The 27,615-nt window shown below is 29.5% G+C and overlaps 4 protein-coding genes across 6 annotated transcripts; 1 reads left to right on the top strand and 3 right to left on the bottom strand.

Annotated features, from left to right (window-relative positions):
• Positions 1-386: 386 nt before the first annotated feature.
• Positions 387-2,153, bottom strand: LOC112708067 (uncharacterized protein At4g00950). Its single transcript, XM_025760192.3, has 3 exons — positions 1,539-2,153; positions 1,112-1,333; positions 387-669 (listed from the first exon to the last, which is right to left on the bottom strand). Exons 1-3 carry the CDS (start codon positions 1,965-1,967, stop codon positions 583-585), a joined length of 738 nt encoding a protein of 245 aa, XP_025615977.1. The 5' UTR covers positions 1,968-2,153; the 3' UTR covers positions 387-582.
• A 5,375-nt stretch (positions 2,154-7,528) lies between these two features.
• LOC112708065 (auxin response factor 18) lies at positions 7,529-12,525 on the bottom strand. Of its 3 annotated transcripts, none has more exons than XM_025760185.3 (14): positions 12,312-12,525; positions 11,695-11,810; positions 11,443-11,550; positions 11,278-11,334; positions 11,017-11,169; positions 10,848-10,932; positions 10,653-10,743; positions 10,390-10,554; positions 10,198-10,311; positions 10,054-10,126; positions 9,830-9,974; positions 9,143-9,531; positions 8,261-8,448; positions 7,529-7,853 (listed from the first exon to the last, which is right to left on the bottom strand). In XM_025760185.3, exons 1-14 carry the CDS (start codon positions 12,316-12,318, stop codon positions 7,802-7,804), a joined length of 1,743 nt encoding a protein of 580 aa, XP_025615970.1. In that variant the 5' UTR covers positions 12,319-12,525; the 3' UTR covers positions 7,529-7,801. The 3 variants fall into 3 exon arrangements, with proteins under 3 accessions (XP_025615970.1, XP_025615973.1, XP_025615971.1); XM_025760188.3 differs by having other exon boundaries at positions 9,143-9,522; positions 12,312-12,446; XM_025760186.3 differs by having other exon boundaries at positions 11,017-11,166; positions 12,312-12,446.
• Positions 12,526-18,538: 6,013 nt separating this feature from the next.
• On the top strand, positions 18,539-20,142 carry LOC112705481 (serine/threonine-protein phosphatase 7 long form homolog). Its single transcript, XM_025756304.1, has 3 exons — positions 18,539-18,544; positions 19,206-19,911; positions 20,051-20,142. Exons 1-3 carry the CDS (start codon positions 18,539-18,541, stop codon positions 20,140-20,142), a joined length of 804 nt encoding a protein of 267 aa, XP_025612089.1.
• A 1,275-nt stretch (positions 20,143-21,417) lies between these two features.
• On the bottom strand, positions 21,418-21,855 carry LOC114924370 (uncharacterized). The gene has a single exon (XM_029288778.1). It carries the CDS (start codon positions 21,853-21,855, stop codon positions 21,418-21,420), a length of 438 nt encoding a protein of 145 aa, XP_029144611.1.
• Between the last annotated feature and the right edge of the window lie 5,760 nt (positions 21,856-27,615).

Here is a 27,615-nt window from a genome sequence, read left to right as displayed (position 1 = left end):
AATATGACATAAATAAAGCAACAAGAACAAATAGAACTTGCCGTTTGATTCATCAGACTAAGGACTAATTCATTATGAATTTGAATCATTCACAAATGAATTGTTGGATAAACAAACTAGTAGCTAATTTTACACAGCTAATTGTTGCAATGCAACTTATGAAACTATTAATGGGTGAAAAAGCTTCAAATTACTGTGGAACTTGACCAAATTTAATTGCTGAAATAGTGTGTAAAGTGCTTCAAAATATGAATCTTTTAAATATATACAAATTATGCTTGTATCATGTGTTTTAAGCTATGACCAAGTAAATATTATTTTGTCAACATTAAATAAATGATTATATAAAAGTAATATCAACTATACTATATTATAAACATTGAATATTTAAAGTATAAAATTTTTAATACATAAAATAACACTCCCAGGATTCAGTACAAAGTTTCACAGTGATATTGATTTCATAAAGGGAAGAAAAAGATGAAACCAAAAAAATAATAATATTAAAATTAAATTATTGAAAAAACAGGTGGATCATGGATAAGGTATGATTGATTTTGACCTGGCTCTGGTAAAAAAGTCCTAGAGATTAAGGGCACCATAGCCAACTTCCTTGAGCTTTTGACTCTTCCATGGAACCACTTGCTTGAAGCTCTCACATATCATTGTCTATAAAAATCAAAAGCAGTGCAATAATATTAAGGGACCATATCCTTATTCAATGTTATAACTTTGTAAAAGATCTAAGTCTATGTTAGATAGATGCTCCTAAAATATATTTAATATGTATTTAAAATTACTAATTTTTATTTTGAATGGTTATAAAAGTTTCTAAAACATGTATTATATAAATATATATACTCACAAATAGTTTCTAGTCTAAAGCCACATTAATTGAAAATATAATCTTCATAATTTTCTATCCTTAAAAAATAAAAAATTCAAAAGAATTTCCTGTGAGATTCTTAGATGAAAATAAATCAACCACTTTGAATTTACATGCACTCCTATAAAAAGAAGTAATAAGTACTAATATTCATTAACCACTTAACCCTAGAAAGAAAATTATCACTATAACACAAGTTTTTAATGTTTAGAAGTCAAAACTTACCCATGGCTTGGCATGGAAGAGGTGGGAAATGCTTCTAGAACGTTGCATCTTTGTCACACTTCTCACCTTATTGCCATGATAATCTTCATCAGCAGAAGATGTAGAATTAGAGGAAAAGACATAACTACCCCTACTCACTTCCTTTTTGACATTGAAGCCCTTCCTTCCCCTTAATGAACCAAACCACCCTCTCTCCTTCATTCTCATTCCTTTGTCTAGAGCCTAATACAAACAATCTTAGTTAGTAAAGTATATTATACATAAAAAAATCTTACATGTACTATTTTTGTAATTAACATCTCTTTTATATTAAAAGTTATCGATAAAAATTAAAAATAAATAAATAAATAATGTTTTTATATTATTAAAAAGTGTATAAACAAAAAAGTACAAATATCATTTCTCTTTGTCCGAGCCGAAAACTCACCCTAGAAGATGGAGGAAGGTGGCAAGTATTACTTCTTGAGATACAATAAGGACCCTCCAATACACTGCTTGGTGAGTGAACTTTGGTTGCATCATCATCACCTTCATCATGAACTAGTTGTTGCAATCTTGGAGGAAGTTGCAATGACTTTGACTTTGACTTTGACTTTGAGTTGGTCAAAGTAACAATGGCATTAGTATTAGAAGAAGAAGAAGAAGTTATTCTTGGCTTGCCAGGTTCCTCTTCCCAACCAAATGGTACTGAGGCTAAGGTGCAAAGTGGTGGAGTTACAATCCCTGACCTCTCAGGAGAAGAAGAATAAGAATAATCCACCATTGTTGTTTGAGGATTGAACTTGAATATTGGTAGAAGAATTGATGTGTTACTCTGTTCTTGCTCTGTTTCTGACTCTGTTTTACAACCACTCATCTTTGCTTTCTTTTCTCCCTTCTTTGTGTTTGTTATATAATAAGACTCTTTAATCTTGTGGTCCTATTTTGAAAATAATCAAATCAATTTCATGGTATATATAATTCCAAATCCTTTATATAAATAAATAAATAAGAGGGGATTTCTTATTTGTGTATTAACAAGAGAACCTTTTGGTTATTCCTCAATTTGTTTGTAAAAAATAATTTAATATTTGAGAATATAGCTAATATTTAGTTATTTTTATTGTATTTTTATATATAAAAGCATACATTAATATTGGAGATTTCAATTATCTTTATGTGAATCTAGTGAAAATATTTCTAACATATTATATTATAAGATATCTCCCGCTTTTACAGTGCATATAAATAAATATACAAAAATATTATATATATATATTAAAATCAGTTATTATGTATTTGTGTATAAATATATGTATTGTTTAATTTATTTTTAATATATATTTTATATTATTAACTAATTTTAGTGTACACCTAGTATAATTGATAAATATATTGGTATCTATTTTTTCTTTTAATTGTTTACAAGTCCATACTATTTAAAATATCTAAAATTGAAGTAGTAAAATACTAATATTCAGTTGGTTAAACAATAGTTTAATAGATGATCTTATTATTTTTTAGATGTTATTAATTTATGTTACGAAATAAAATACTCATCCTAAAAAAATGGTTATGATTAGTTAAATTCTTAATAATATGATTTATTATAAATTATAAATAAACTTATATATGTAGGGTTATAGGACATTTATGAATATACAACAAACTTTGGTATCTTTTTTATGAGATATTGAAGGAAAGAAAGTGCCATAAAGGTGAAGCTACTCCACAAAAAATGTTGCCTTTCTCTGCAGAAAAGTTACAAATGACCATTCGTAATCAATAATCATATGTGCTCTTATTATTTGTTCTCCATCTTGCATTGCTACATGTAATTTTCTCAAAATATGCGTATAGTGTAGGCAATTCAATTCCTTCGTACATTATCATTCCATAAAACAAACATAATTTGTAGAAACATGCATAAAATGTCTGTTATGTATGTAAAATTTGCATGCTAAAAATTAATAACTGAGTTATTCATAGTATATTTGTGTATATTTATATATATTAATTAATTAATTAATAGATTTTTTAATTAAACAATTAGCTATCAAATCTGTAATAGTTTAATAATTAATTTATTTATAGGAGAATAATAAAAGTTTTATAAAACACTAAATATGTATTTTTATACGGTGATTGATTGATAGTTAATTTTTTATATACACATAATATATTATCGAAATGTATAACATGTTTTTCACAAGCTTTCACATAATTTTTTTTATTAAATGTCCTAGTTTTGACATAATCAATTGATTTAATCACATGATTACTTGACCATTTTTTTATATTTTATTAATTTAAAAATAATTTAAATATACAATTAATTAATCATAATAATATTTTTATTTGGATTTTAACAATATCTGATGTACCAATAATGTTCTTGAACTTCCAATATTTAATGTTATAGAGTGTACATAAGAGGGAAAAAAATACCAATCTGAAAATAGTTATGTGTAGTGAAATTGTTAGAAGTTTATTATTTTTTTTTTTGACAGGTAAAGTTGGTAACTATCATTAATGAATAGAATCCATAATGTCAAACAGGGCCAAATTACAGATGTAGAGAGGTGCTTCTTCCATCCACACTGAGTTTGGATAGGTAAGAGCTAATTGAGCCAATTCATGTGCCATCAAACAGGTGCTTCTTCCATCCACACTAAACCAACTCTCATACGGGCTCCAGGCGGTTCATTCATTTGACCGTACACTAGAACAACTTTTGATTCTCCAATAGTTTTTTCATTAATTATTCCGAATTCTTTCATTTCCATGTAAAGATCATTTCCCTCACGAGTACGCTTTCCCATTCCGCCAAATACGGATACACCGCCATGAGTTTTGGCAATGTTATTGATCAATTCCATAATAAGTACTGTTTTACCCATTCCAGTTCCGCCAAAGAGTTCAATCTTTCCTCCACGGCGATAAGGAGCTAAAAGATCTACTACTTTAATTCCGATTTTAAAAATGGATAATTTTGTGAGTTTATTATTCAAATATTAATGGTTGGTTCCTAGTGTGACTTAGTGTATGTGGTTGATGCCAAGTTGTGATGGAGAATTGAGAAGCATGCATAGGGCATGAAATAGTCACTAGTGATTGGTTTCCAAAACAACATTGATTAACATAACATAGTTGCCCTAAAAAACAAGTAATTTCAATTTGCCACAAATTCCATATGATTTTCCTTCACCAAGAAGCACATGTGAAAGTTACAAGCTGAGAATTGAGGTTCATATATGGCCACTATATCAAAAGTCAAATATATTTGTAGGAAAGCTTCAATTTTAAAAATAAAAATAATAACAACTTATTTTTTTGGGTGGACAAAATCTAGATTTAAATGAAAGGACTATGATGTATGGGCACATGGGACACAATACGATACAAAATACATCGATACATGAATTTTAAAATTTTATAAAATACGGGGACATGTCTATATATAAAATATAAAGTATTTTTTAAATAAATCGTAATGATATTTTATTGATATTAAAATATAAATTTTTTAATTATTTTTACTGTCTTATTTTAATTATATAAAATATTTTTTGTTTTAATAAATAATAATATATATTATTTTTAAATTTATTTCAAAAATACATGTTAAAAATAAAGTTGAATATGTTGATACGTGATAGTATTTAAGTGTGTCCAAATGTATCTAAAAAAAAGTTTTTATTTTTTATTAAGATATAGTTGGACACAATAAATATGTGTATCAGACGAATACCGATAAATATTATATCTAAAATATATTCAAGACACAAACATAATAACTCAACAAAATATCCATAATTGGTATAAAAAAAAAGTGTTATTTATCCGGCTCTTTACCATGTGAAATTCTCAACTTTTTATTTGGATTGCATCATTGTCTGCCTTAAAAGGTATATCTCAATATATGATGTTAAAGGAAAAAGAAGGAATTTAATTTAAATACTTTAAAATAAGCTTAAAAAGCGAAATAAGAGAATTTTTAAAAATGTTTTATTTTATTTATTAAAAAGTAAGTTCTTTGTTTTATCCTTTAAAATAAATTCCTTACCTCAAAGGACCCTTGCTTTAAAAGATCAAAAATAAAATTAAAAAAACCCTATTATTAAATAATTGCAATAGCATTCACCATTTTATTCAAAACTCTTAAGCTGTTAGCTCTAGCGGTAGTGGAAGAAGGCAAGAGATAGGTAGGTGAAAGTCAATAAAAGTCAATAAAAGCCAAAACGGATCTAAGCCTATCTTAGTGGAAGCCATTATTTAAAAATAAAAATAAAAAATTTAAAATATATAATCACATTCATAAATTTATCTCTGCAAAATATATAAATTATATATTTCTATTTAATAATTTAAATTTTTGGCATAAATAATTTTATAACATAATATTAAAATTTTTATGATAAAAAAATCGATTTTTGCTTCTCAAAAATAAAAAAAAGATCGAATTTTAAAATAAGACAAATATAAGAAAATTAAAAAAATGTTTGTACAAAATTCGCACAACCAAAAAATAATTTCTTACACAAAAGGGTGCATAAAATAAATACATAATTATTTATATATTTTTATTTAACTATGTAAACTTTTTGAATAAATTATTTCAAGAAAAATCTCACATGCAAGTCTAAAAATAATCCTTAACATGATAGTCTTAAAATATATATATATAATTATATATCACATCTCATCAATTATTACAAGAAATTTTAATAAATAAATTCATAATAATAAAATATTCATGATCATTTTGTAGTAATTGAAGTCCATTTTTCATAATAAGATGAATTCCAATCTAAAAATTACTCTATATTTTTCACTTTAATCAAATTTTGAGAGAGATAATTATGAATAATTTCATCAACTATTTGATTAAGAATGGTATAAATGGCCATTAGTTTTGATAGATAAAATCACTTTAATTTATATAAATACAGTTGTTGTACCAACTACTCTTGTTTTCATTGACTGTTTTCATGGACTGTTTTGTTAAATCATCTTGATTGTTATAGCCTTATAGGTAAGAAGAACAAGAATCATGTTGAAAACAACTTTTGTCTCCACATTTTGGGCAACCCATATATTTGCTTTGAGAATCATCAAAATATCAAATCAAAAGATATATGTATTATGTAAAGAAATTATTTTTAATATGAAAATGGAGATAATGTTTTACTAGAATATTGACATTTAAAATATATTACGGTATTGTGGAAATTATTTAGCATGCTCCTGTATGTTGGTCAAGATGTTGTCATATGTTGACTCTCTACCTATGAAATCTATCCATTTATAATTACACCAAATAATCGTATTTCCAACAAAAATACCAATATTTTTTCTATATAAAAAAAAAAGCCTATTATATACAACCTTGACTTTCTTCTTTTTAAAAAATAAAAATAAAAATAAATAAACACCAAACCAACCCAATCAACAACAACAATAGTCTTCATTAAAAGATACTTAAAATTATTCAAAATTGACTATTGATGAAAAAAATAAGCTAATAATGAAAGTTAAGAACTTAAGATAAGTAAATTTGAAAATATAATTTCACAAACAAACAAAAAAATTTAGGTTTCAATTTGAAAGTTATAATATTATTGATGATATATTGAATTAGTAATTATTTATGTTGCATAACAGTATTATCATTTTCTCCTATATTTTGTAGTTTATACATAATTTTTTTATTATTTAAAGTTGAATCCCCTTAACACTATATATAGAAAATTTTAAAACTACTTTTTTCTGATAAGTAATAATATTTGATTTTCAACCAAAAAAAGAGTAAATTGCAAAAAAAAAAAACTATTTTTCAAATATTTAAATGCTGACAAACATATATTTAAACACTAAAATAACAAAAATATTTTTAAAATATTTAAAAATGTAATGGTAGATTAGAATGACCTTTTAGAAAGGAAAAAAAACCCGTAAATTTTAACAAAAAAAAAATCCGCATTATATAAATAAATTGTGAGTCATTAAAAATTAAAATTGTGATTAAACTTTTTTTTTTCCAGTTGTGTAGGTATCCAAAAGTGGATTTTGATGATACTAAGGCAATGATTGTTTTGTGTATCTCCAAAGACACTTATATGTCACTTTCCATCATGTCATTGTCAATATCTGCATCACCAACAGAGCTCATATGTGTGCATTAAAGTGCATCAATCTTATTGATCTTGTATTATTATATTAAGTGAATTAAACCCTTTTCAAGGAATTAAATTTTGTCTTGTAGTTTTAATTTTGATTTTTTTTTTGGGGGCTACTAATTTTGATTTTCTTAAATAAAATAATAACCAAGCTTATGTCATGTATATTTAGAACACTCACTAACAAAATCATACTTAAATATTCCTAATTAAACATTGCCCCAAATTGACTTAGAACTTTTATAGATTTAGAAAATTACTGCACAATATTAAACACAATAAAATTAAAATTAAAAAAAATTAAAATATTTACAATTATAAAGTACCTAAAAATTAAAATCCACCTAGTTGCTATGCACACTACCCCATCAGAATCCCTTCCCTTCCTAAACCTATTAAAGCTTAAAAATAAAAATTAAAAATAAAAGAAAAAGGTTAATTAAGGTTCCAAAGCATATTATATTAGATTGATAGATGTTGAGTGATGTTATGAATCACAAACATGGAGTCAAGTCATTCAACAAATGACTAATTAATCCTCCTTTGAACAAATGAAAATCCTCTTCACCATTTTGCAGAAGTCCCTACAAAATTTCATATAGCATAAATTAAAGGGTTTGTTCCAACTTTTTGTTATTACTAAAAAAAATATTCATATAATTGTAAAACCTTTTATAAAAGGTGGAAACTCAAGTGCAGTCGACTTTATGTGAAGTTGATAATTGAGAGCTATTAGATGATTTGACTAATTTGACTAAATTTTCATCTAATGACTTTTAACTATCAACTTCACGTGAAGTCGACTGCACCTGAGTTTTCACCATCAAGTTACAAACAAAATATCTTTTTTTTTGGTGAAAATCAGAATAGAAAAGCTTCATGATGAGTCTTGAGAAAGTTTTCATAATAATAATAATAAAGCATTTACATATCTTTAAAAAGAAAATTTGAAAAACAGAAGAAACTATGCAAGAAAGTTGAAGTTACTCACTGCCATAAATCATCACCAAGAAGCATAAGGTCATTTTCTTCATCAGTGAAAGTAACAGCCCATTTCTTCTGAGATATAATTTCTCCTTCAATGTCAAACATTTTCTCAAGCTCAACTATGAGTTCATCATAACCATTTAATGTGGTCAAGTCAATTGCACGACCAACTGCTACACCTTCCATTTTCACCTTCAAAACATCAAAAATAAAATAATGAATTTTGAAGGGAAAAATTCAAGAGAGAATTTTATACAAGTAAATTATTGAAATAACACCCGAAATATCTCTTCGCTAATAAAATAACCAACCAAACATTAATATTAATTATCCTCGTCTAACAAGTTCATCCGATCGTCAGTTGGGCTTCCATGTCATGATTCATGACAAAATTAGGCCCAATCGACAATCGGATCCAATTGTCGAACCGCCTAATTTTTTAGAACATACCGAATAAATATTCAATCTTTTACGGGTTATTTTGTCAACTAAGTAAGCTTTCATAGGGACTATTTAGGTATTTCACTAATTTGTCACCTTCAAAGATTCCTAGCTACCAAACACTGTCCTACTCAAAACAAAGGCTGAAAAATTTCCTTCCCCTTTTTACATTATTTGACCCAACCTCTCATAAAAATGTGGAAGGAATCTTTGAAGACATTACATGTATCACATATGAAGAGTTTCGAGTATACTAAGAATAACGGTGTTTCAGTCGTTTTACCCGTTGATCTCAATCATAAAATATATACATGATTGAGATTAATGACTAAAAGTACTAAAACACCCGTGTTCTTGGTATACTTAAAAATTTTCATATATTCATATGTATGTTTAAGGCTGAAACAAAAATAAAAAAAATAAAATAAAAATAAAATAAAGGTACCTTAGTCCTAGTCCTCATGGATGGTACATGGCCCTGCTTGTTGGACAGTGAATGGTTATTGAGACTCTGAACCTTCTCAGTCTCACATGCACCAACAATAATAGATTCTTTGGGACCACAATGAAGGATAGTTGAAGCTTCACACCAAAGTTCTTTCTCCAAAGGGGTAACAACATTACTATAGCTGCTAGTCAAATTCACCCCAAACAACCAGCAATCCATGCCCTTCTTCCTGTCTTCATTGTGGTCGCGTGCCGGGCCTTCGCCAGCTGGACCGGCCGGGACGACGGCTTTGTTGTTTTCGGGGTCTTGAGAAGAATTTCCATTGCCATTCAAATGTGGTGGCTGCCATATTGTAGCTACTTGGCTTTCTTTGCTACCTGAAGCAGCTGAATTTGGAGATTAACATCATCATTAAGTTAATAATCCAACAATGTTTGTTCATTAACACCTTAAGGTTGTCGACCGGTAAAAAAAACGGCTTCTTGTTAACTTTCCTTCCAAAATTACCCCTCTATTAAGATGTTATTTTATCAATAAAACGCATCACGTGAAAGGGTAATTTTGGAAGAAAAGCTAAGAGAAGTCGTTTTTTGCGCAGTTCAACAACTTCAAGGTGTAAATTGCATATTTATAAAGTTTAGGATGTAAAGTGCACATGATCCAAAGTAACATTCTTTTTCCTACCAGAAGATGAAGCCTCAGCATGCCTTGATCTTTTTCCCTTCGCCATCGGTTGAATCGTATTCAAAGGCGAAGTAACAAGAGGTTCAATCTCCCAACATGAAACTCTATCTGGTCTTTGCATTGTTGCTGGTTCATCCCATTGAACCTATGTAACAAAGACAAAAAATTATACACTAATGAGAAAATTAGAAGAACTTAATGAGTGCTTTCGAATAAAGTCGAACCTTCAATGACCTCCATTGAGAATTCGGCCATTCTCGAGATTCATCTCCAACTCCAATTATAGTACCACAAAACCTGACAAAATAATGGTACATTAATCTAAGATCAACTCAGAGACCAAGGTAGATACACATTTAAAATGATACCTTTTGTCAAGTGGATCTTCACCCTCATGTCTCATCTTGAATCGCATGCCGATTTTGAAGTCATTGTTCATTGTGTCAATATATTTGTTTAAACTAACAATAAACTGGCTAGTCCTGAATTGAATTCAAAAATTAAAAGCATAAATGTTTCAAGTAAGAGTTGCACAAAATGTTTAAAAGATGCTTACAAACCTTGGCTTGTAATAAACCACAAACATGGTACTAGTCATAACAGAATGGCTTGCAGTAACAATCACTCCGAGGCGCATGTTTTGTGTCGACACCACGGACGAAGGTGTAGGACTCTGTGGCGGATTCAAACGCCTAACGCCTACTCTCAGTTGTCCATTCTCTCCCCTGTAAGAATCAAGGATTAAAGCACGGAAATTCGCAGCATAAGGACTAATTATGTCAAAGCAGAACATTATAGAATGCATTATCATGATTTCAAGTACCTTAAAAAAACAAAAGAATCTCCGGCAACCAATTTCTTGGCCGCAACGAATGCACTCCAGCCAGTTGTAAGCAGGTGCCTCTTCGGATGTCCTTAACAAATTGTGCAAAACAATACGCAAGATTTCGCAGTTAAAACATAAATTCAAAGAAAAACAACGAAGATTTTCCAATATTATAAACCAAGAAAAAGTTACCTCTGTATATATGCTTAAACTTCCATTCAACCCCATGAATATCCTTTGCTACCAACTCCTGAGTAGGATTTTCCATTGTCATATCCTACAACATATAAACTCTTCTAATTATTTTCTTGTAATCGAAAATATATTCTGGTTCGATCATTCTCGGCTCTAGAAAACACACCAATTGAGGCAAGCATTCATTAGCGTGCTTCCGAAGAACCGAAAATCCTCCATGTGTGCTAGTATCTGAGGTACTCAGTGTCTTACAAAATGAGTAAAATTTCTGTTTCGGTTTCTCGGAACAAATTGGATTAGGATCTAGAGGATCATTCTGCTGTACATAGAACAAAACCAGAAAGAAAAAATGGAAAAATCAGTTAAACATTTTTCAATTTTCAATAATGAGGGAATTAATTGTTCGGAAAATGTATCAAATTCTCACATCTGAAGATGGCTGCAAAGTGATTCGAGCATAAACCTCGTCGGTTTCCATCTCGGCCTACAAAACAAAATTAACAAGACTCTATAGTCAGTACATGAAAAATCATCATTCCAATGAGCCAATCAAGAACACATAACACAAGGAACCAAAAAAGATAAACATTACCAGACACTTAACATCGATAACACGGCATAAAATCTTCGAAGGAAGATCGTATTTGGGAGATTTCTGGTTCTTCATCTGCCTCAATTCTTGTTCTGTAGGTTCTGGCAACTACAAAAGAAAAAAAAAATCAAAATTATATAACACTAACTAAAACCCTTAAGGCTTAAATTTGAAAGCATACATAGCACAAAAATGGAAAAAATGAAATTCACAAACAAAATCAGAAACAAGGTAAAGAAGTATATATCATACCAATTCAATGTGACCCTGAGGGAAATAGAAAACTCTGTCTTGAACACAAGGAACATCCATTAATGGCCCTGCACACAACCTCCATAGCTCTTTAAACAAATCATCACCAGCCCCATCTGCCACAAAACAAAACACAAACATGTTGGAAACTTTGCATGGTTTTTTTCAGACCAAAGTTGGAAACTTTTTTCTCTCATTTTTGCATTAAGCTCTTCCTTAGTAACCTCCATGTTCACAAGGCAAAAGGGTCATTCCCTTCATATTGAAAAATTAAAGGAAAACATTAAAAATGAAGGGTCCCAACAACATTAGTCAATTGCTAAAAGAACACAGACATTACTCTTTTTCAGCTCAACAGTCGCATTAACCAAACATGGTAACAACAAAAACACATGAAATTCCAACCATAACCTCACACTGAAGTTGTTTCCTTTGACAAGAAACCACTGAGATTAGTACCTTCTTCCTTATGTGCCATTCAACCATAGAAGCACATAAAAGAAAAAAAAAAACACCAACAAAAGAAAAACAAAGACCAAAGACAAAAAAAGACAAACACAAAGCAAACAAGAGAGAGAGAGAGAGAGAGAGAGAGAGAGAGAGAGAGAGAGACCAACCAGCCATGATGATGGTTAAATGAGAGTGAATGATAATGTGTTCTCTCTTGCTTCTTCTTCTCTTTCTGTAACTGATGACTGTGAATTGTTCTGCTTTATATATGTGTTTTTTTTTCTTTTTCTTTTTTATTTGTTTGTTTGTTTGGAGCTGCTTCAAGTTTCGGTTACAGAAAGCATGGTTGTGTTGTTTAAGGTGTGTCACCAAAACCGAAGAATATCAAGGGATCATAACTTTTTTGGCCCCTTAACTTTGAAGCTGCAAGAGAAAAAGGGTCACACTTTTTTTGAAAGGAAGGCTTCTCTTCTCTCTCTTGTTATGTGGGGAGTTTCTGAAATTCTCTTTCTGTTTCCTTTTGCTCCTTCTCCTTCCCTTTCATCACATGTTCTTTTTTTTTTCATAATATATTAATAAAAAATTTTACTACAAGTCAGTCAGTAAATAAATTATAATATATATAAATAAATATATGTTGTTTAATTTATTTTTAATATATATTTTATATTTTAATATATTTTATAAAGATGATTAATTTAATAACTGAAGTTTTGTGTATATCTAAAATGATTGTATATTAGTAAGAATTTTTACTGGTCGAATTTGTTTAAATTTGAGAAAAATAAGAACTTAACTGAATAAATTTTAATTGGCTTGGATTTGTAATTTTTAGTGAATAGACTTGTATTAATTCGATCCGATGAAATTTAAATTGAATCAATTCAGATCATTTGGTACCCGATTAAAAATAAAAATAAAAAAATTTAAAATATTAAAAAAATATAAATACTATAAATATATAATAATAATAATAATAATAATAATAATAATAATAATAATAATAATAATAATAATAATACATCATTAATTTAAACTTAAATAATTATCATAATTAAAAAAATTTAAGATTATGGATTAAATTTATTCATATATATTATTAAATTTTATTTATTTTTAATTAATATTAAACTAATCGAATAATCAGCTTGGTTTGGGTTTGAGGATTCCAAAATCAATACTTATTTAAAGTTAAATTTGATTGGGTATGTCTTGATAATATCCGATTATTCATCAAGTCAAAAATTAATGTAATTAAATAAAATCACTTTAGTTATTGGTATCCGTAAACACTCTTGCATAACAGTATATGTTAGAATAAGATATTAAGACAAAAATATCAAAAAAAATATATCAGTATTATTTTTTTTAAATATTATTTATATACTAAAAATTAGTCATTAAATTAGTTATTATATATTTATATATTTATACATATTAATTTATATATTTTATTTAACTAAATAATTATTTGCTAGAATAATCAAAACCTGACACAGTAGAATAATCAAATATGCAATGGAATAAAACTAAATTTATTCAGAGTAGTATAATAAAAAAAAATTATGAAATGTCAAATACGAATTTATACGTAGTGTCTGAGTAATAACTGATTTTTCATATAGATATAGCATGATTAGTTGTAGAAAAATATTTTATAATTGTAGAAATATGTGTTAATATTATGTTTGAGATGACATCACGACTTACACAACATTAATGTCTAATGATCGAATGCAATCTAGACTATAACTATATGTGAGTCGATATAATGTTTTTATTTTAGATATTTACAAAGAAATCAACTTTAAATCATGTTTTTAAAGAATTTATATATTTTTAAAACATTTCATATATATTATATCATCTTATATGCATTTATTAACTTTATACAACTTTAAATATTAGTCTTCCTGGTTATTTTTTTTTAAGAAAAAAATTAAAACTTTCATAAAAAAATCAAATGACACTTATAAATCACAGAAAAAAGATAAGATTTATAATTAATAAAAAAGATAAATATTCTGTATAATAAATTATTATTTGATAAGAGGCATAATATTCAATTCTAAAAAATTTTAAAGAGTAAAAATAAATATATAATTACATATGGTCGTTTTACTACAACACAATAAAATACTATTTCTCATTTTTCTAAATAAATTTTAATATTTTTCAAATTTGCGAAAACTTCTATGAACAACAAACTTTTTTTTGTAAGATATTTTTTTTAGATCTGTAAAAATCATACAACCAAAATTATAAGACCCACTAAAAAGAACTATTATCACCACAAAAGGAGTCACAGTAAAAATGAAAAATAAACCACAAAGAATTCTTTAAACTAGAACAAAAAAAAAACAAAACTAAAAAACTAAAACTAAAAATTCAGATGCAACAAAGCAAAAAACAGTGACGTTGATAAATTTTCTTAGTTCGATATGTTCGTTGCCTAGCTATCAAATTCTAATGTAATGTTTATGAATTAAAATTAAATATTTATTCCAAGTATAGTCAATAAATTTTAAAAAATTAACTAATATAACTTTTAATAATGTAATTTTAAAATGATTAGATATACAAAACTTTTTTTAATTAATTAATAATTCATTTTTGTTTTACCTACACAAGATCTATACATTAAATACTCCAAAAAACTAATGTGAATATTAAAATGCAAAATAGAAACCTATAATTAAATACATTAATTATTCAAATAAAATATATATATATATAATATATGTTAAAATATAAATATATATTAAAAAATATAAAATACTATATATTTATATATAAAAATATAATAATTAATTTGTTAATTAATTTTAATATAAATATAATAATTTTTTATTTTAAAAATATGTGGATATTTCTTTTGTAATATTTTTTTATATTATTTTTCAATTTAACGTACCAAACACTAATTTATTGTGGTTGAAATTTAATTTAAAGGTATTACTTATTAATAAATTATTATATATACAAAATAAAATTTAAATTTCAACATTTATTTAAACGAATCACTAACTTAAACACTCGAAAAAACTAACTTCTTTTAATCACACATATGCTAATTTAAAGCCTTAAAGGTATTACTCACTCATTAATCTCTCTCTCTCTCTCTCTCTCTCTCTCTCTCTCTCTCTCTCTCTCTCTCTCTCTCTCTCTCTCTCTCTCTCTCTCTCTCTCTCTCTCTCATATCATAACTTTGAGCAGTTTTTGTTGCTTCTTTCCCTCAACACTTTTTTCTCTCTCTACAGATTTTCTGGTTCCTAGATCCAAGCTAGCTACACTACTTTATAGATTCAGCTTAGGCCTTAGCACTTAGGTTACATAAAACTTGTCTTGTCTAAATCTCAACTTGCTCATTTTGTTTCTGTTTTATCTTTAAAATGTTGTATAAAAATAAAAATAGAAGATAAAATAAAATTTATTATTTTTTATATTTTACTTTTATTTTTTTTAATTCTAGAACCAAAAATATTAAAATTAAAATTAGAAAAATACAAATACAAATCTATCATATCCTTATTAATTTCTTAAATATATACTTTCTTGTAAAATATTTATGTAAAAACTAAACATGAAAACTATCTTGGTAGTATTTTTTTTATCCTAATAATTTTAAAATTACATTCTTAAAAGTATATCTAAAGAAAGAAAGAAAAGAACCTTCTTCCTTTCATATACACTATCTCAAGAAAAGTTTCTAATAATACTACTATATTAAAAAATTACATATTTTAAAAAATTAAACTATTAAGAAAGATATATACATAGACATATATGATATATGTAATTGGAATAAACCAATAATTGATGCAATGTTTCTCTAAGTAAAATGATACATATATACTCACGCAATGACAAAAGTATAATTAATTACACAGCGCAAAAAAATGCATTCACATTTTGATATAACAAATTAGCAAGTGAACAGTTCTCTTTAAATTTCTTTTATGAACATTAGAAAATCATCTATATAAAGAGTTTCATTTTATATCTCATTTTTCACCCTATCATCCTTCACGTCAAAATAGAAAGGATTAATTTTAGAATAAAGTATTATTTTAATTTTTAATGTTTAGGTTAAATTTTAATTAGTTTTTAACATTTTAAATATTTTATTTTTGTTCTAAAAAGTTTTAAATAATTTAATATTATTTTATTATTAAATTTGACAAAAATAGCTAATAAAATGAATTACGTAAACGTTAATAATATTGTTGTTAAGTCATATTTTCTTTCTTGTGTTATTGAAATTAATATAATATCAAAACTTTTTTGTAACATTTTGTTTATACTAACACTCTTTTTTCTTGATCTCCTTCTTAAAAAAAATCTAAAATGTTATCAATTAATCATCAACAATCCGGAATCAAAGAAAAAACTTTTAAGTTGGTGATCGTTGATAGATCGATTTTACTTACATAATAAAATTAAACGTTATTAACTCTTGAATATATTAATTGTTCGTGTCAAATTTGACGGTGTAACAATATTGAATATATTCGAAACCTTTTTAAATTGAAATAGGACGTTTAAAATTTTTGAGGCTGAAATAAAATGTAAAAAATGTTAGAGACCAAACTAAGACTTAATCCAAATATTGGAGATCAAAATAATATTTTATTTTATTTTATTTTAATTCTATTTTTTTTTATCAGAGAAATATGTGAAATGTATCTAGTAAAAAGAATAAATTAAATAAATTTATACGAGCGTCAAGTAGATATTTAGAATACACATACAATAAGTTACAAATTACCAAACGATGCATCGGTTATTTAATTGTCATTTACATGAACATTTAATAAAATTTTAGAAACAACTATTGATTGAGCGAAAAAACATTGAATGCAAATAAATATAATTTTGTGAGAATAAATGTTATTTAAGAAGGTTTTGGATTCATTTTCTTTGCCCATCTATTTAAATTGACCAATATTCATGTCCATCCATAAATTTCGAAATAGTTAATGAATTTAATTTTAATATATTATTAGTGTAAAATAATTTTATTTATTGACTAATAACAAATTTTTAAATAGAATTTAATATCGTCGTAAATTAGTCTTTGGTCTACCAAGTTAAAAGATACCGTAAAAAACAAAAAAATTAATGTAAAATAATTTTGTATATATTTAGTTATGTAATATCATATCATTAAAAATAATTTTTTTATATTAACTGTGTAAATGATCATCTAAAAAAAAATAAATGAACAATTGTATAAAATATTATACTATTAGTATTCAAAATTAAACTCATAATTTATATATAATCAATATATTATATACTCGTAATGTCAGAAATTAATTAATGAATGGGAAAAAAAATGGTGATATTCAAGTGTATTGTTGCATGGCGTATAATACTGGAATGTGGATCTGCGAGTGGCAGAAAAAGCAAAACGCAGGAAATGTTTTGCCTGCATGAGAAATTCTGAAAGCTATTAACATGCTGCAAAATGCAGGATGCGTTTTAAAGGGGAGTAGCTGCAACAAGCGAAACGTGTCTCTGTGCCCCCTGCATGCAGACCAAAATTGCTTTTTTGACCGCATTGGAGAAACAAAACGGAAGATGCGTTTTAAAGCTGTCAGGAAAAAACGCAGGTTGCATTTTGAAGGCTTCCCTGCTGCATGCACGACACGTGTTTAGGACATCAGTTCCAAGGACTATAAACGCGAGTGCAATGTAAAACGCAGGAATAAAATTTTGTAAAGTGAAAGGCTTGTTGAGAGAGAGAGGCAATCGTGAGGGGTACCTTCAGAGGCTTGCTGAGTGGTTTAGTGAGGAAGAAGAAGAGCAAAACGGGGTTAGTTAGAGTAAAGACCATCATTTGAAAAATGGTTCGTGATTTTATTAAACCTGAAGATCACATTATTGAATATTTGGATCATTTTCAATGGATAAGTAAATTTTTTATTTTAATATATATTTATTTAAATTTTGTTTGTAATTAGTACTGTGGTTAGTAATATTACTAATATTATGTTATTATTTATTTCTCATAACCGTTTAATTTTTTTTGGTAGTGTTATTATTATGTTATTATTATTATTGTTATTATTATTATTAATATTACATTATTATTTGTTTATAATAGTGGGTATGGCAATGAGAATAATTTAATAATATTTTTTAATAATAAATCAGATAGTGTACTAAGTTATTATTATTTGTTAGTGATTTGTTGTTATTTTTTATGATAATGATAATAATGCCGTACTCAACGATTTTTTTAAACGATGTTTGTTTAATTAAAAAAAATTATTAATTGTTATTGTTATTGTTATTAAAAAAATCAATATAATAAATAGTTATTGTTATGGTTATTATTATTATATTTGAGTAATTATTATTATGATTGGTATATTATTATTTGTTTATAATGCTGGTTTGTTATGTTAGTGTACTAAGTTATTATTATTTGTTAGTGATTTGTTGTTATTTTTCATGATAATGATAATAATGCTATACTCAATGGTTCTTTTTAACAATGTTTGTTTAATTAAAAAAAATATTAATTGTTATTGTTATTGTCATTAAAAAAAATCAATATAATAAATAGTTATTGTTATGATTATTATTGTTATATTTGAGTAATTATTATTATGATCGGTATATTATTATTTGTTTATAATACTAGTTATGATAGTGAGAATAACTTATAATACTACTGTTTTGTAAAAGGTTTTTTTTTGACATTGTTTGAAAAAAAAATTTACTACTTTTAATAGTTAGATAGAATATTGTAATAATAAATAATATTATTTAATAACAGAATACTGTTTATTATTTGTGGTAATACTGTATAGTATATTAAGTTATTATTTTTTTTAGTGATTTGTTGTTATTATTATGATTAGTTTATTATTATTTGTTTACAATACTGGTTATTATGAGTAATCAATATTTATGAATTTTTAATAATTTATTATTATTTTTTAAGATAGTAATAATAATACTTAATAACTATTATTGCTAACTCATTTTTTGAATAAATTATTAACTGATATTATTTAGAATTTTAATAGCTATCAATTTTTTTGTTGCAGGGTATCAGGAATTTGTTGCCCAAAAAATTTGATCCGTCAGATACCTTTAACGAGGTAGCTGTTGCGGCACTGGCATTGACTGGGTTTCAACCCGTTTCGCGAGTCGGCGAAATGAGAGGTCATTCTGCACTACTGAGTGCTTTGGTAGAATGCTGGAGGCTAGAGACTCACACATTTCATCTTCCGGTCGGTGAGGTGACGGTGACGCTGGAAGATGTGAGCTATATTCTTGGTCTCCCGGTTAATAGGGAGGCCGTTACAGGTAGATCAGACAGCAGTCACCAGTTTTTGGTGGAGAACTGCATGGCGTGTTTTGGTCGGGAGCCCGGACCGCAAGATCACGTGTCGGGGAAGGTTAATATTGCATGGGTGCGACGGTGCAGAGACACCGAGAGGTGTGATACTCAGCAGTCTGTTAAGCGGTACGTCCGAGCGCACATTTTCTGCGTGCTCGGAATAGTTGTGTTTCCGGATAAGTCAACTACTTCGTTGAACTCGAAGTTTCTACCGCTACTTCGGGATTTCGACCGCATTTCATCATACAGTTGGGGGGCAGCCTGTCTGGCACACCTGTACAGATCGTTGTGTCATGCATCACGATACAGATGCAAAGAGATGGATGGCCCCCTGATATTGCTTTTTGTTTGGGCGTGGGAGTGTATGCCGCTCCTGGCACCTGTACCCCGCGATCAGCTCGGCAATGTTGGTATTCCACTTGCGCGACGGTATTGGTTTTTATTGTTATTCGTATTGTTATTCTATTTTGGTTATTATTATTGATATTATTATTATCATTTTTATTAATTTGTTATTCTAATTAATGGTTTTATTCGGTTTTTTGTTAGGTGGAGTCATTGGCGCCGACATACAAGGAATATACGACGGCCTACCGCGCACTTTAGGTGAGGACTCGACGACATGGGAGTTGACGATGTAAGTTGTAACCATTAATGTCCAATGTTTTTTCGTTCAGAAGAATATTTTTTCTAATCGGCCTCTTGGTAACTAATATGCAGTTTATATGGCGGCCGTATATAGCTGTCGAGATTCCAGATGTCGTCGCTGCCCAGTTGTTTATGTGCTCCACCCAGTCGCCGCTAGTGTCATTCGAGTGCATAGAATGGCACCCAACAGACCGAGTTAGGCGACAGTTCGGGATGCAACAGCTTCCACCAGGCCCAGCGTTCGACCTTGGTCGTGATCATTGTACTGGGTTGAGAGGAGCACAGAACCATGACTGGGGACAGATTTACAGTCGATGGGTTGACAGGTGGAGAACCGACCGCTATAACACATTGCAGTTAGGCGCGGAGATTATTGACTTTCATCCTTTTCCAGTGTACTACGAGTGGTACATGGAGCAGTATGGGATGCACCTGCGACTGTCAGACAGAGTTCCAGCGGACAGCCTCAGCCTGTCTCAGGTCCTGAGAGATACAGATACAACACATCTATTTCCGACGCGAGAGCAGGAAGCGCCTGCTCCAACTGCGCAGTCTGCTGGTCGTCGGGCCTCATCAGGTCATGCCAGTGACTTCGACGTGGACACCTCTACGGGGCATGTACATCATGTCGGTCCTTCCGCACCACCGTGCACCCAGTTGTTTGACTTGAATGAATGCCCTCAGGAGGAAGAGGATGTTTTGGGGGATGACGTTCAGCACTATTATGACCTTGGTGGAGCGAGTGCTCCGGGGGTGACTGGTTCCTGGATATGTGACATTGGCAGTTCGAGCATGACAGATTTCAGGGGTCTGGATGCCCGTGTGTCTCAGGGTCATCCGTATAACTTACGGACACAGACTGTGCCTCCGGACAAATACACGCCGTCGTTGTATTCGAAGAAGGCGCCGAGGAAGTAGTCAGTTGCACTTTATGTTGTACTACTAGAGTTTAGTTTTATTTTCATTGTCATATTTTGTATTCAGTGTTTTATTCAGTATTGTATTATGACTTGGTAGTGTTAAGTATTATTGTTGTTATATATTTAGCTTTGTGCTCGCATAAAAGACGTCCCAGATTATCCTGCTTAATTATTATTCAGTGTTTACCGCGTAGAATGAAAGTTAACAACATAGAAAGTTACATGACAAGTTTAAAATATTTATTGATTCAATAAGTGTTAACTAATTTAAAATAGAGGACCAGGTTACATAAAAGCCACATACAACTGTGACGTAGGGGATAATAAAGTTACACAAAAGCTTAGCCACTAATGTCCTCCAGCGGAGCTTGGACCTGTGCACTGAGGACACCGGCTGCGGCTATGTCCCTCGCGTCCACAAACCGTACACCGGCGAGGACCACGCATATCCCACGAATCAATCTCATTCAAGTAGCGGGTTGACTTCGGTCTTCCCTTTGTCGCGCGCCTCAATGTCCAGTTGGCGATCACCTTCGCTCCTTCGTATCTATCCCACGTAGATGGGTCACCCATCGGAACAAACTCGCCTCTATACACCTTGCAAATTTGAGACATCTTGCACACATCGTGCACGTACACTTGCCAATCAAGACGCTGGTTGGCGCAACATGCAAGCACGTGGCGACATGGAAGTCGCTCAACCTGGAAGTGGCCACAGTCGCAGTGTCGTTGCGCAAGATTAACAGTGTAAATGGTACCATCTTGCATTTCGCGGACCTCAAACATCTCGTTGCGCCTGTCGAACCGGTTGACCACAATGTTTCATGCACGTCGGAAGCTTTCTTCAACTCTCTTCGTTGCAAATTCTGAATACGTGAATCCGTTGCAGAGACGGTCATGAGCCTCAGTACTCTTCCGAGTGAACAACTCATTCAGCCGATAGAAAGTTGACCGGACAAGGGTAGTCACAAGAAGGTTGCGTGCACCCTTCGGGACAGAATTTATACACTCTACCAAGTTTATTGTCATATGTCCCCAACGATGACCACCATCGAATGCCAACACCCATCTCTCAACACCAATCTTATCGCACTATTAAGTATATGCCTCATCTCGCTCTTTAAGCCTTTGGTAGTTTTTGTTGTACTCCTGCTCCGTCCTATAATAGCCTGTTGAACAAACCATTTAATCATAAGTAGGTGCCACAAATTTACTATGAATAGAACCATAATAGCAAGTTGAAATACCTGTGTTGACCACGAGTTTATACAAATATGGAGCCTTGAACCTCCTTAAGAAGTTGGACCCGATGTGCCTGATGCAGTACATGTGCCACGCCCTTGGTGGTGACCATGCACCGTTACTGCGAGCTATTGCAACGTCGATGGAGGTATGGTGGTCAGAAATAATACCCATACCATCAATGGTAACAACATATCTCTGCAAATTGGTTAGGAAAAACTCCCACGCGTCTGCTGTCTCGCCCTCGACAATCGCAAATGCAATAGGCACAATGTTTTGATTCTCATCCTGTGCAACAGCTACCAGAAGTGCACCTTTATATTTTCCGTACAGGTGCGTGCCATCAATCTGCACCAGTGGCTTGCAGTGTCTAAATGCTACAATACACGGATAGAAGCTCCAAAAAACGCGGTGCAGAACTCTTACACCTTGAACCTCCTCACTCTCACGGTAAACGGGGAGCATTTTAATTTAAACACGAGACCTTGGCATCTTCACTGTCATTGCTTTCAACCACACTGGCAGAGTCTGGTAAGAAACTTCCCAATCACCAAAAACTTTTGCGACAGCTTTCTGCTTTGCCAACCAAGCCTTGTGGTAACTTACAGTGTAGTTGAACCTGTCTTGAACTTCTGCAATAACGGACTTCACCTTTATCGAGGGGTCTGCTTCGACCAACGGCCTAATGGCATCTGCAATTGTGTCTGAGTCCAACTTGGCATGATCTTGTGAAATCGTGCTCATGGTGCACGTGTGCTTCCCATTGTATCTCCTGATCTCCCAACAAGCTTTTTTTCGAATCAAGCTAGCTCGAATAAGCCAGTCGCACCCTGCACCATACCCCTTGCATTTCGCATAGAATGTCTGCGGCTCAGACTCATACACAGTGTAATCAACTCCTCTAGAGATGGTGTAGCTTTTAATTGTAGATATCACTGACTCTCTCGAACTAAATTCCATTCCAACACTAAACTCGCCATCTTCCGCCGCAACGTTGCCTTCACCTACGACGTGCGCACCAGCATCAGTTTCAGACAAGGCAAATTATTTAAGCACTACAGGAAACTTGAGTTAATAATCATAACATACCCGTATTCGCATACTCAGGAAATTCCGGGGCATGCATGGCTTCGAGATCTAGAGTCCGCATAAAAGACGGAACACCAAACGGGTGTTGGCTTACAACGGCATTTGCTTCATTTTGCATCGCCGGATTGCCTGCCAAGTCTCCGTCATCGTTTTCGTCATCAACTTCATAGTTAGCTTCGAATTCCTCTTCGCTATCATTATTATCTTCTTCCTAATCTATATCCCCGAGCTCATCAACATTGACATCCTCGCCGACCGTACTCATCCCCGACTGCTGTTCAAACTCAACGTACAGCTCTATCATCGGCACTTGAGATCGGGTTTGTTGATAAATATAAAACATCTGCTGCATACTGGCATCGTCAGTGATGGGCATTATTTGAAACTGTATTAGCCCACCAAATACTTGCACAGGACTTCTGTATAAAAGATTGCTCACCCTTTTCAAAATGTGGCTTTGAATGTTATTACAAAGACCATTTTGCAACTCGACAAAACTCATGGTACATGGAATGGCAAATGACAATGGACATTCACAAACAAAGGTCACTCCTTCATGTGTGTTTGTTATAACCTCACCGTTATAATATATTCGCAAGTTTGCAACACCTTCCATAACTTCAACCTCAACTAACTCTATTTTTTTTACACAGTTATCTGCCAAAAAAACACCCTATTGAGGACTTTATGAAAGAAAAACCAAGAGGAGAAGTCAAGATGAAGAAAAACGAAATCGGACTTCGTATTTATAGACAAACTTGTGCATTTAAATATTATTATGTGCACAAAACGCAGGCTGCGTTTTTGGACTTCCAAAAAAAAATTTCTGACACTAACAAAATGCAACCTGCGTTTTGTGGGTTTCAAAAAAAAATTCAGCCTTTTCAAGTACAAAAACGCAAGGTGCGTTTTTTTAAAAGCCAACTAAACAAAATTAAAAAAATTTAAAAAGCCAAAACGTAAGTTACGTTTATTTTATTTTAAAATTAAAAAATATTTAACAAATATAAAACGTAAGTCACGTTTTGTCTCTGACCCATAACAGTGCAATATTTTACATTCCTTCCATGAAATGATACACATGGCTTCTTTCCATAAGCAAAAAAATCAGCTTCGTAATGTTGCAATATTACAAATTCAAAGAATGCAGTTGAGAGAAAAGGACTTATCCTCTATTAATTAAGTGTTGTAAATTCAATTTTTTTACTTGAAACAGAAAAATTTTAAAATTTTCAATCGAGCTATTTTATCCATTTAGGTTCCCATAAGTATTGGTCACCGAAATTTCGGATAGTCATTTTAAATTAGTCCTAATAATAATAATAATAATAATAATAATAATAATAATAATCAATAGTAAATACTTCAATTGTGGATAAAAAAAAATGTCCATATATATTAATTACAAAAAAAGTTATGTATTTATAAAATGGTCTCAAGATAAATTTTTTACACCATGTTTGTATTTCTCTAAAGGAAAAATATATGTATTTTAAATATTTGTGATCTGAAAAATTTAAATATTATTTAATGATTTATATTTTTAAATATTAATATGTTTAATTTTATGTATTTTAATTTTATTTATTTAATTTGTAGATTAAATTTTATGTTAGCGAACTGAATGTTTTTTTTTTGTTTTAATTTAATATGAGGTAATAAATATCTATCAAATTATTGTAGTTATTTTTGATAAATCAGAGGTGTACAATTTTTTTTGGGTTTCATAATGAAGCTACAATGTAAACGAATCAGATTGAGTGAGTCTTTTTTATTGCATCGAAAAATTTAGTAAAAAATTTGAGACATTGATTGATTCCTTTTATTCAATTTTTAAATTATGGTGTGGATAATTTAGATTAAATAATGAGTCCTTTTTTATTACATTAAAAAAATAAAAAATTAAATAAAAAAATAAAATAATTATCTTTATGTTTAATTTTAATATTATTTTATTTTTTCTATTTCAATTTTAATTTATTATTTTCATTCAATTTCAATCATTCTCTTTTTGTTTATCCCTTATTTAATATCAAATTAGTATTAAATATTAAATATTAAATTAATTCATATTAATCTATGTTTATTTTTCTTATGTCCTCGTAAAAGAAATTACTGCATCTTTATTATTCTTGCGTCGTATCTTTTTATTTTTGTGTTCTTTGCTTTTATATTTTTTAATTCAAACAAAGAAAAGTGTCTTAAGTGTTGATTTTCTTGCCGTCTCTACCAGCGTTAGTGTTCTTTAATTTTGCTTTCTTGTGATCACCTACGAGCCTTGATGTTCTTTTCAATTAAAAACAATAAAAAAATTTATCTTTTTTATATATGTTTCTTTATATATATTTTTTTCAACTACAAAATTAAAAAAATGAATATTTTTTAAAGAAAAAGAGAATAATACATACTTTAAATATTTGTACTGAAAAATTCAAGTATTATTTAATAGTTATTAATTTATATTTTTAAGTATTAAATATTTAATTTTATGTATTTTAATTTTATTTATTTAATTAATAAATTGAATTTTATGTTAATAAATTTAAATTTTTTTTATTTTAACTTAATATGAGGTTACAATTTACAAATACTTTGTAAACTATTATAGTTATCATTAAATGATTAAAGATGTAAAAAAAAAAATTTTGATTTCGTGATCAAACTGTAATGTGAACAAGTAAGTTTGAGTGAGTCATTTTTTATTATATCAAAAAATTAGATTAAAAATTGAGTAATTTTTTTTAATTCAATTTTCAAATTATGGCATAAACAAATTAAATTGAATGAGTTTTTTTTATTACTTATAATGATTTTTTATATTTAAATTTAATATTTTATTTTTTATTTTTTATTTCAATTTCAATATATATTTTTTATTTATTTTTAACTTTTGTCTTTTATTTATCTCTTATTTTGTATTAAAAAATAAAAAAAATAACTGAATACAAATTTATGAATTGTCTGTGTCTTCCTACCTTAGAGATTTTTTTTTGTCCAATAATATGTATCAATAATTCAATATCATTTTAGATTTGGGTCATAATATGTATCATTCAAAGTCCAATTGTTCGGAAATTTCACTTAAGTTAAAAGTAATTTGATCAGAATCTCATTAAGTCAATAAATTAATTAAAGGAAAATAATCTTTGCACGCATTTTTCTTTGGCTAAATATTTTTTTAGGGATAACTACTATTTTATTCCCTAAAATTTAAGATTAAAATTAAATTCATCCCTAATTTTATTTTAAATTTAAAATCATTCTTAACATTTTATTTAGTATTAAAATTGTTCTTTCAACTTTTTTCGATAAAAATATTCTTTTCTAATCCCACCATTTACCACTACCACCAACTATTCTTCTTCTCAAATTTTCATATCTATTTATTTTAATCTATCAACAACAGAAACACATACAACAAAAATTCACACTACTCCTCCTTCTCTTCCTCTAATTCTTTCTCTTCTTCTTTTTAATTGTACCACCCTCTAAATTTACTCATCTTCTTCCTCCTGAGCATTCTTATCCTAATTTCATTGCTCTTCAAAACATTGACATTGTTGTAATTGTGGTTGTTGCTGTTGTTGCTTGTATTGAAAGGGAAAACCAAAACCACGGCATAAATCAACCATTGAGGACTCCTCTGTCGCTGTCAAGATTGACAGTTACCCTCGCCTTGCCATACCGCATCCTCGTCTCGCCGTGTCGCACCCTCATCTCACCTTCGCTATTGAAGGACATCCTTTCCGCTGTCGTCGCCCTCTTCTTCGGTGTCGATCAGGCTCCGTCACTATTTATCTTATCGGCTGTCAACGACTTTCTCCAACGACAGCAGTGGCGGAGCAAACCGGCGACCTTGTTGTCTCTACTTCACTTTAGATTTTGTTTGTCTTTCTTTATAATTGATTAAGTTTTTAAACTTGAATGTTATGTTGTTGATAATAAATTTTTGTTGTACTGTTGTTGATAGATTAAAATGAATAGGTACGAGAAGAGAAATAGTTGGTGGTAATAAAAGTGGTGGTAGTGGTGGTAAATAGTGGATTAAGAAATAATATTTTTGTCCGAAAAAAATTGAAAGGACGATTTTAATACTAAATAAAATATTAAAAATAATTTTAAATTTAAAATAAAATTAAAGATGAATTTAATTTTAACCCTAAATTTTAGAGAACAAAATAATATTTATTCTTTTTTCTATAATGCAGGAGCATT

Source organism: Arachis hypogaea, chromosome 8 (assembly GCF_003086295.3).
Source record: "Arachis hypogaea cultivar Tifrunner chromosome 8, arahy.Tifrunner.gnm2.J5K5, whole genome shotgun sequence".
Lineage (NCBI taxonomy): Eukaryota > Viridiplantae > Streptophyta > Magnoliopsida > Fabales > Fabaceae > Arachis > Arachis hypogaea.
Note: the sequence above shows the minus strand (reverse complement) of the source record. Positions and strands in the feature narration are given on the sequence as shown.

Bases quoted from the DNA above. Each gene is read 5' to 3' on its own strand.
- LOC112708067 (XM_025760192.3), bottom strand. From the start codon at position 1,967: ATGAGTGGTTGTAAAACAGAGTCAGAAACAGAGCAAGAACAGAGTAAC. The intron at 1,334-1,538 runs GTGAGTTTTCGG...TGTTTGTATTAG, and splicing joins ACCTTCCTCCATCTTCTAGG to GCTCTAGACAAAGGAATGAG. The intron at 670-1,111 runs GTAAGTTTTGAC...TGATTTTTATAG, and splicing joins TCTTCCATGCCAAGCCATGG to ACAATGATATGTGAGAGCTT.
- LOC112708065 (XM_025760185.3), bottom strand. The intron at 11,170-11,277 runs GTGAGAATTTGA...TTCTATGTACAG, and splicing joins CTTTGCAGCCATCTTCAGAT to CAGAATGATCCTCTAGATCC. The intron at 10,744-10,847 runs GTAACTTTTTCT...CAATTTGTTAAG, and splicing joins GTTTAAGCATATATACAGAG to GACATCCGAAGAGGCACCTG.
- LOC112705481 (XM_025756304.1), top strand. The intron at 19,912-20,050 runs GTATTCCACTTG...GTTTTTTGTTAG, and splicing joins CGATCAGCTCGGCAATGTTG to GTGGAGTCATTGGCGCCGAC.
- LOC114924370 (XM_029288778.1), bottom strand. From the start codon at position 21,855: ATGTTTGAGGTCCGCGAAATGCAAGATGGTACCATTTACACTGTTAAT.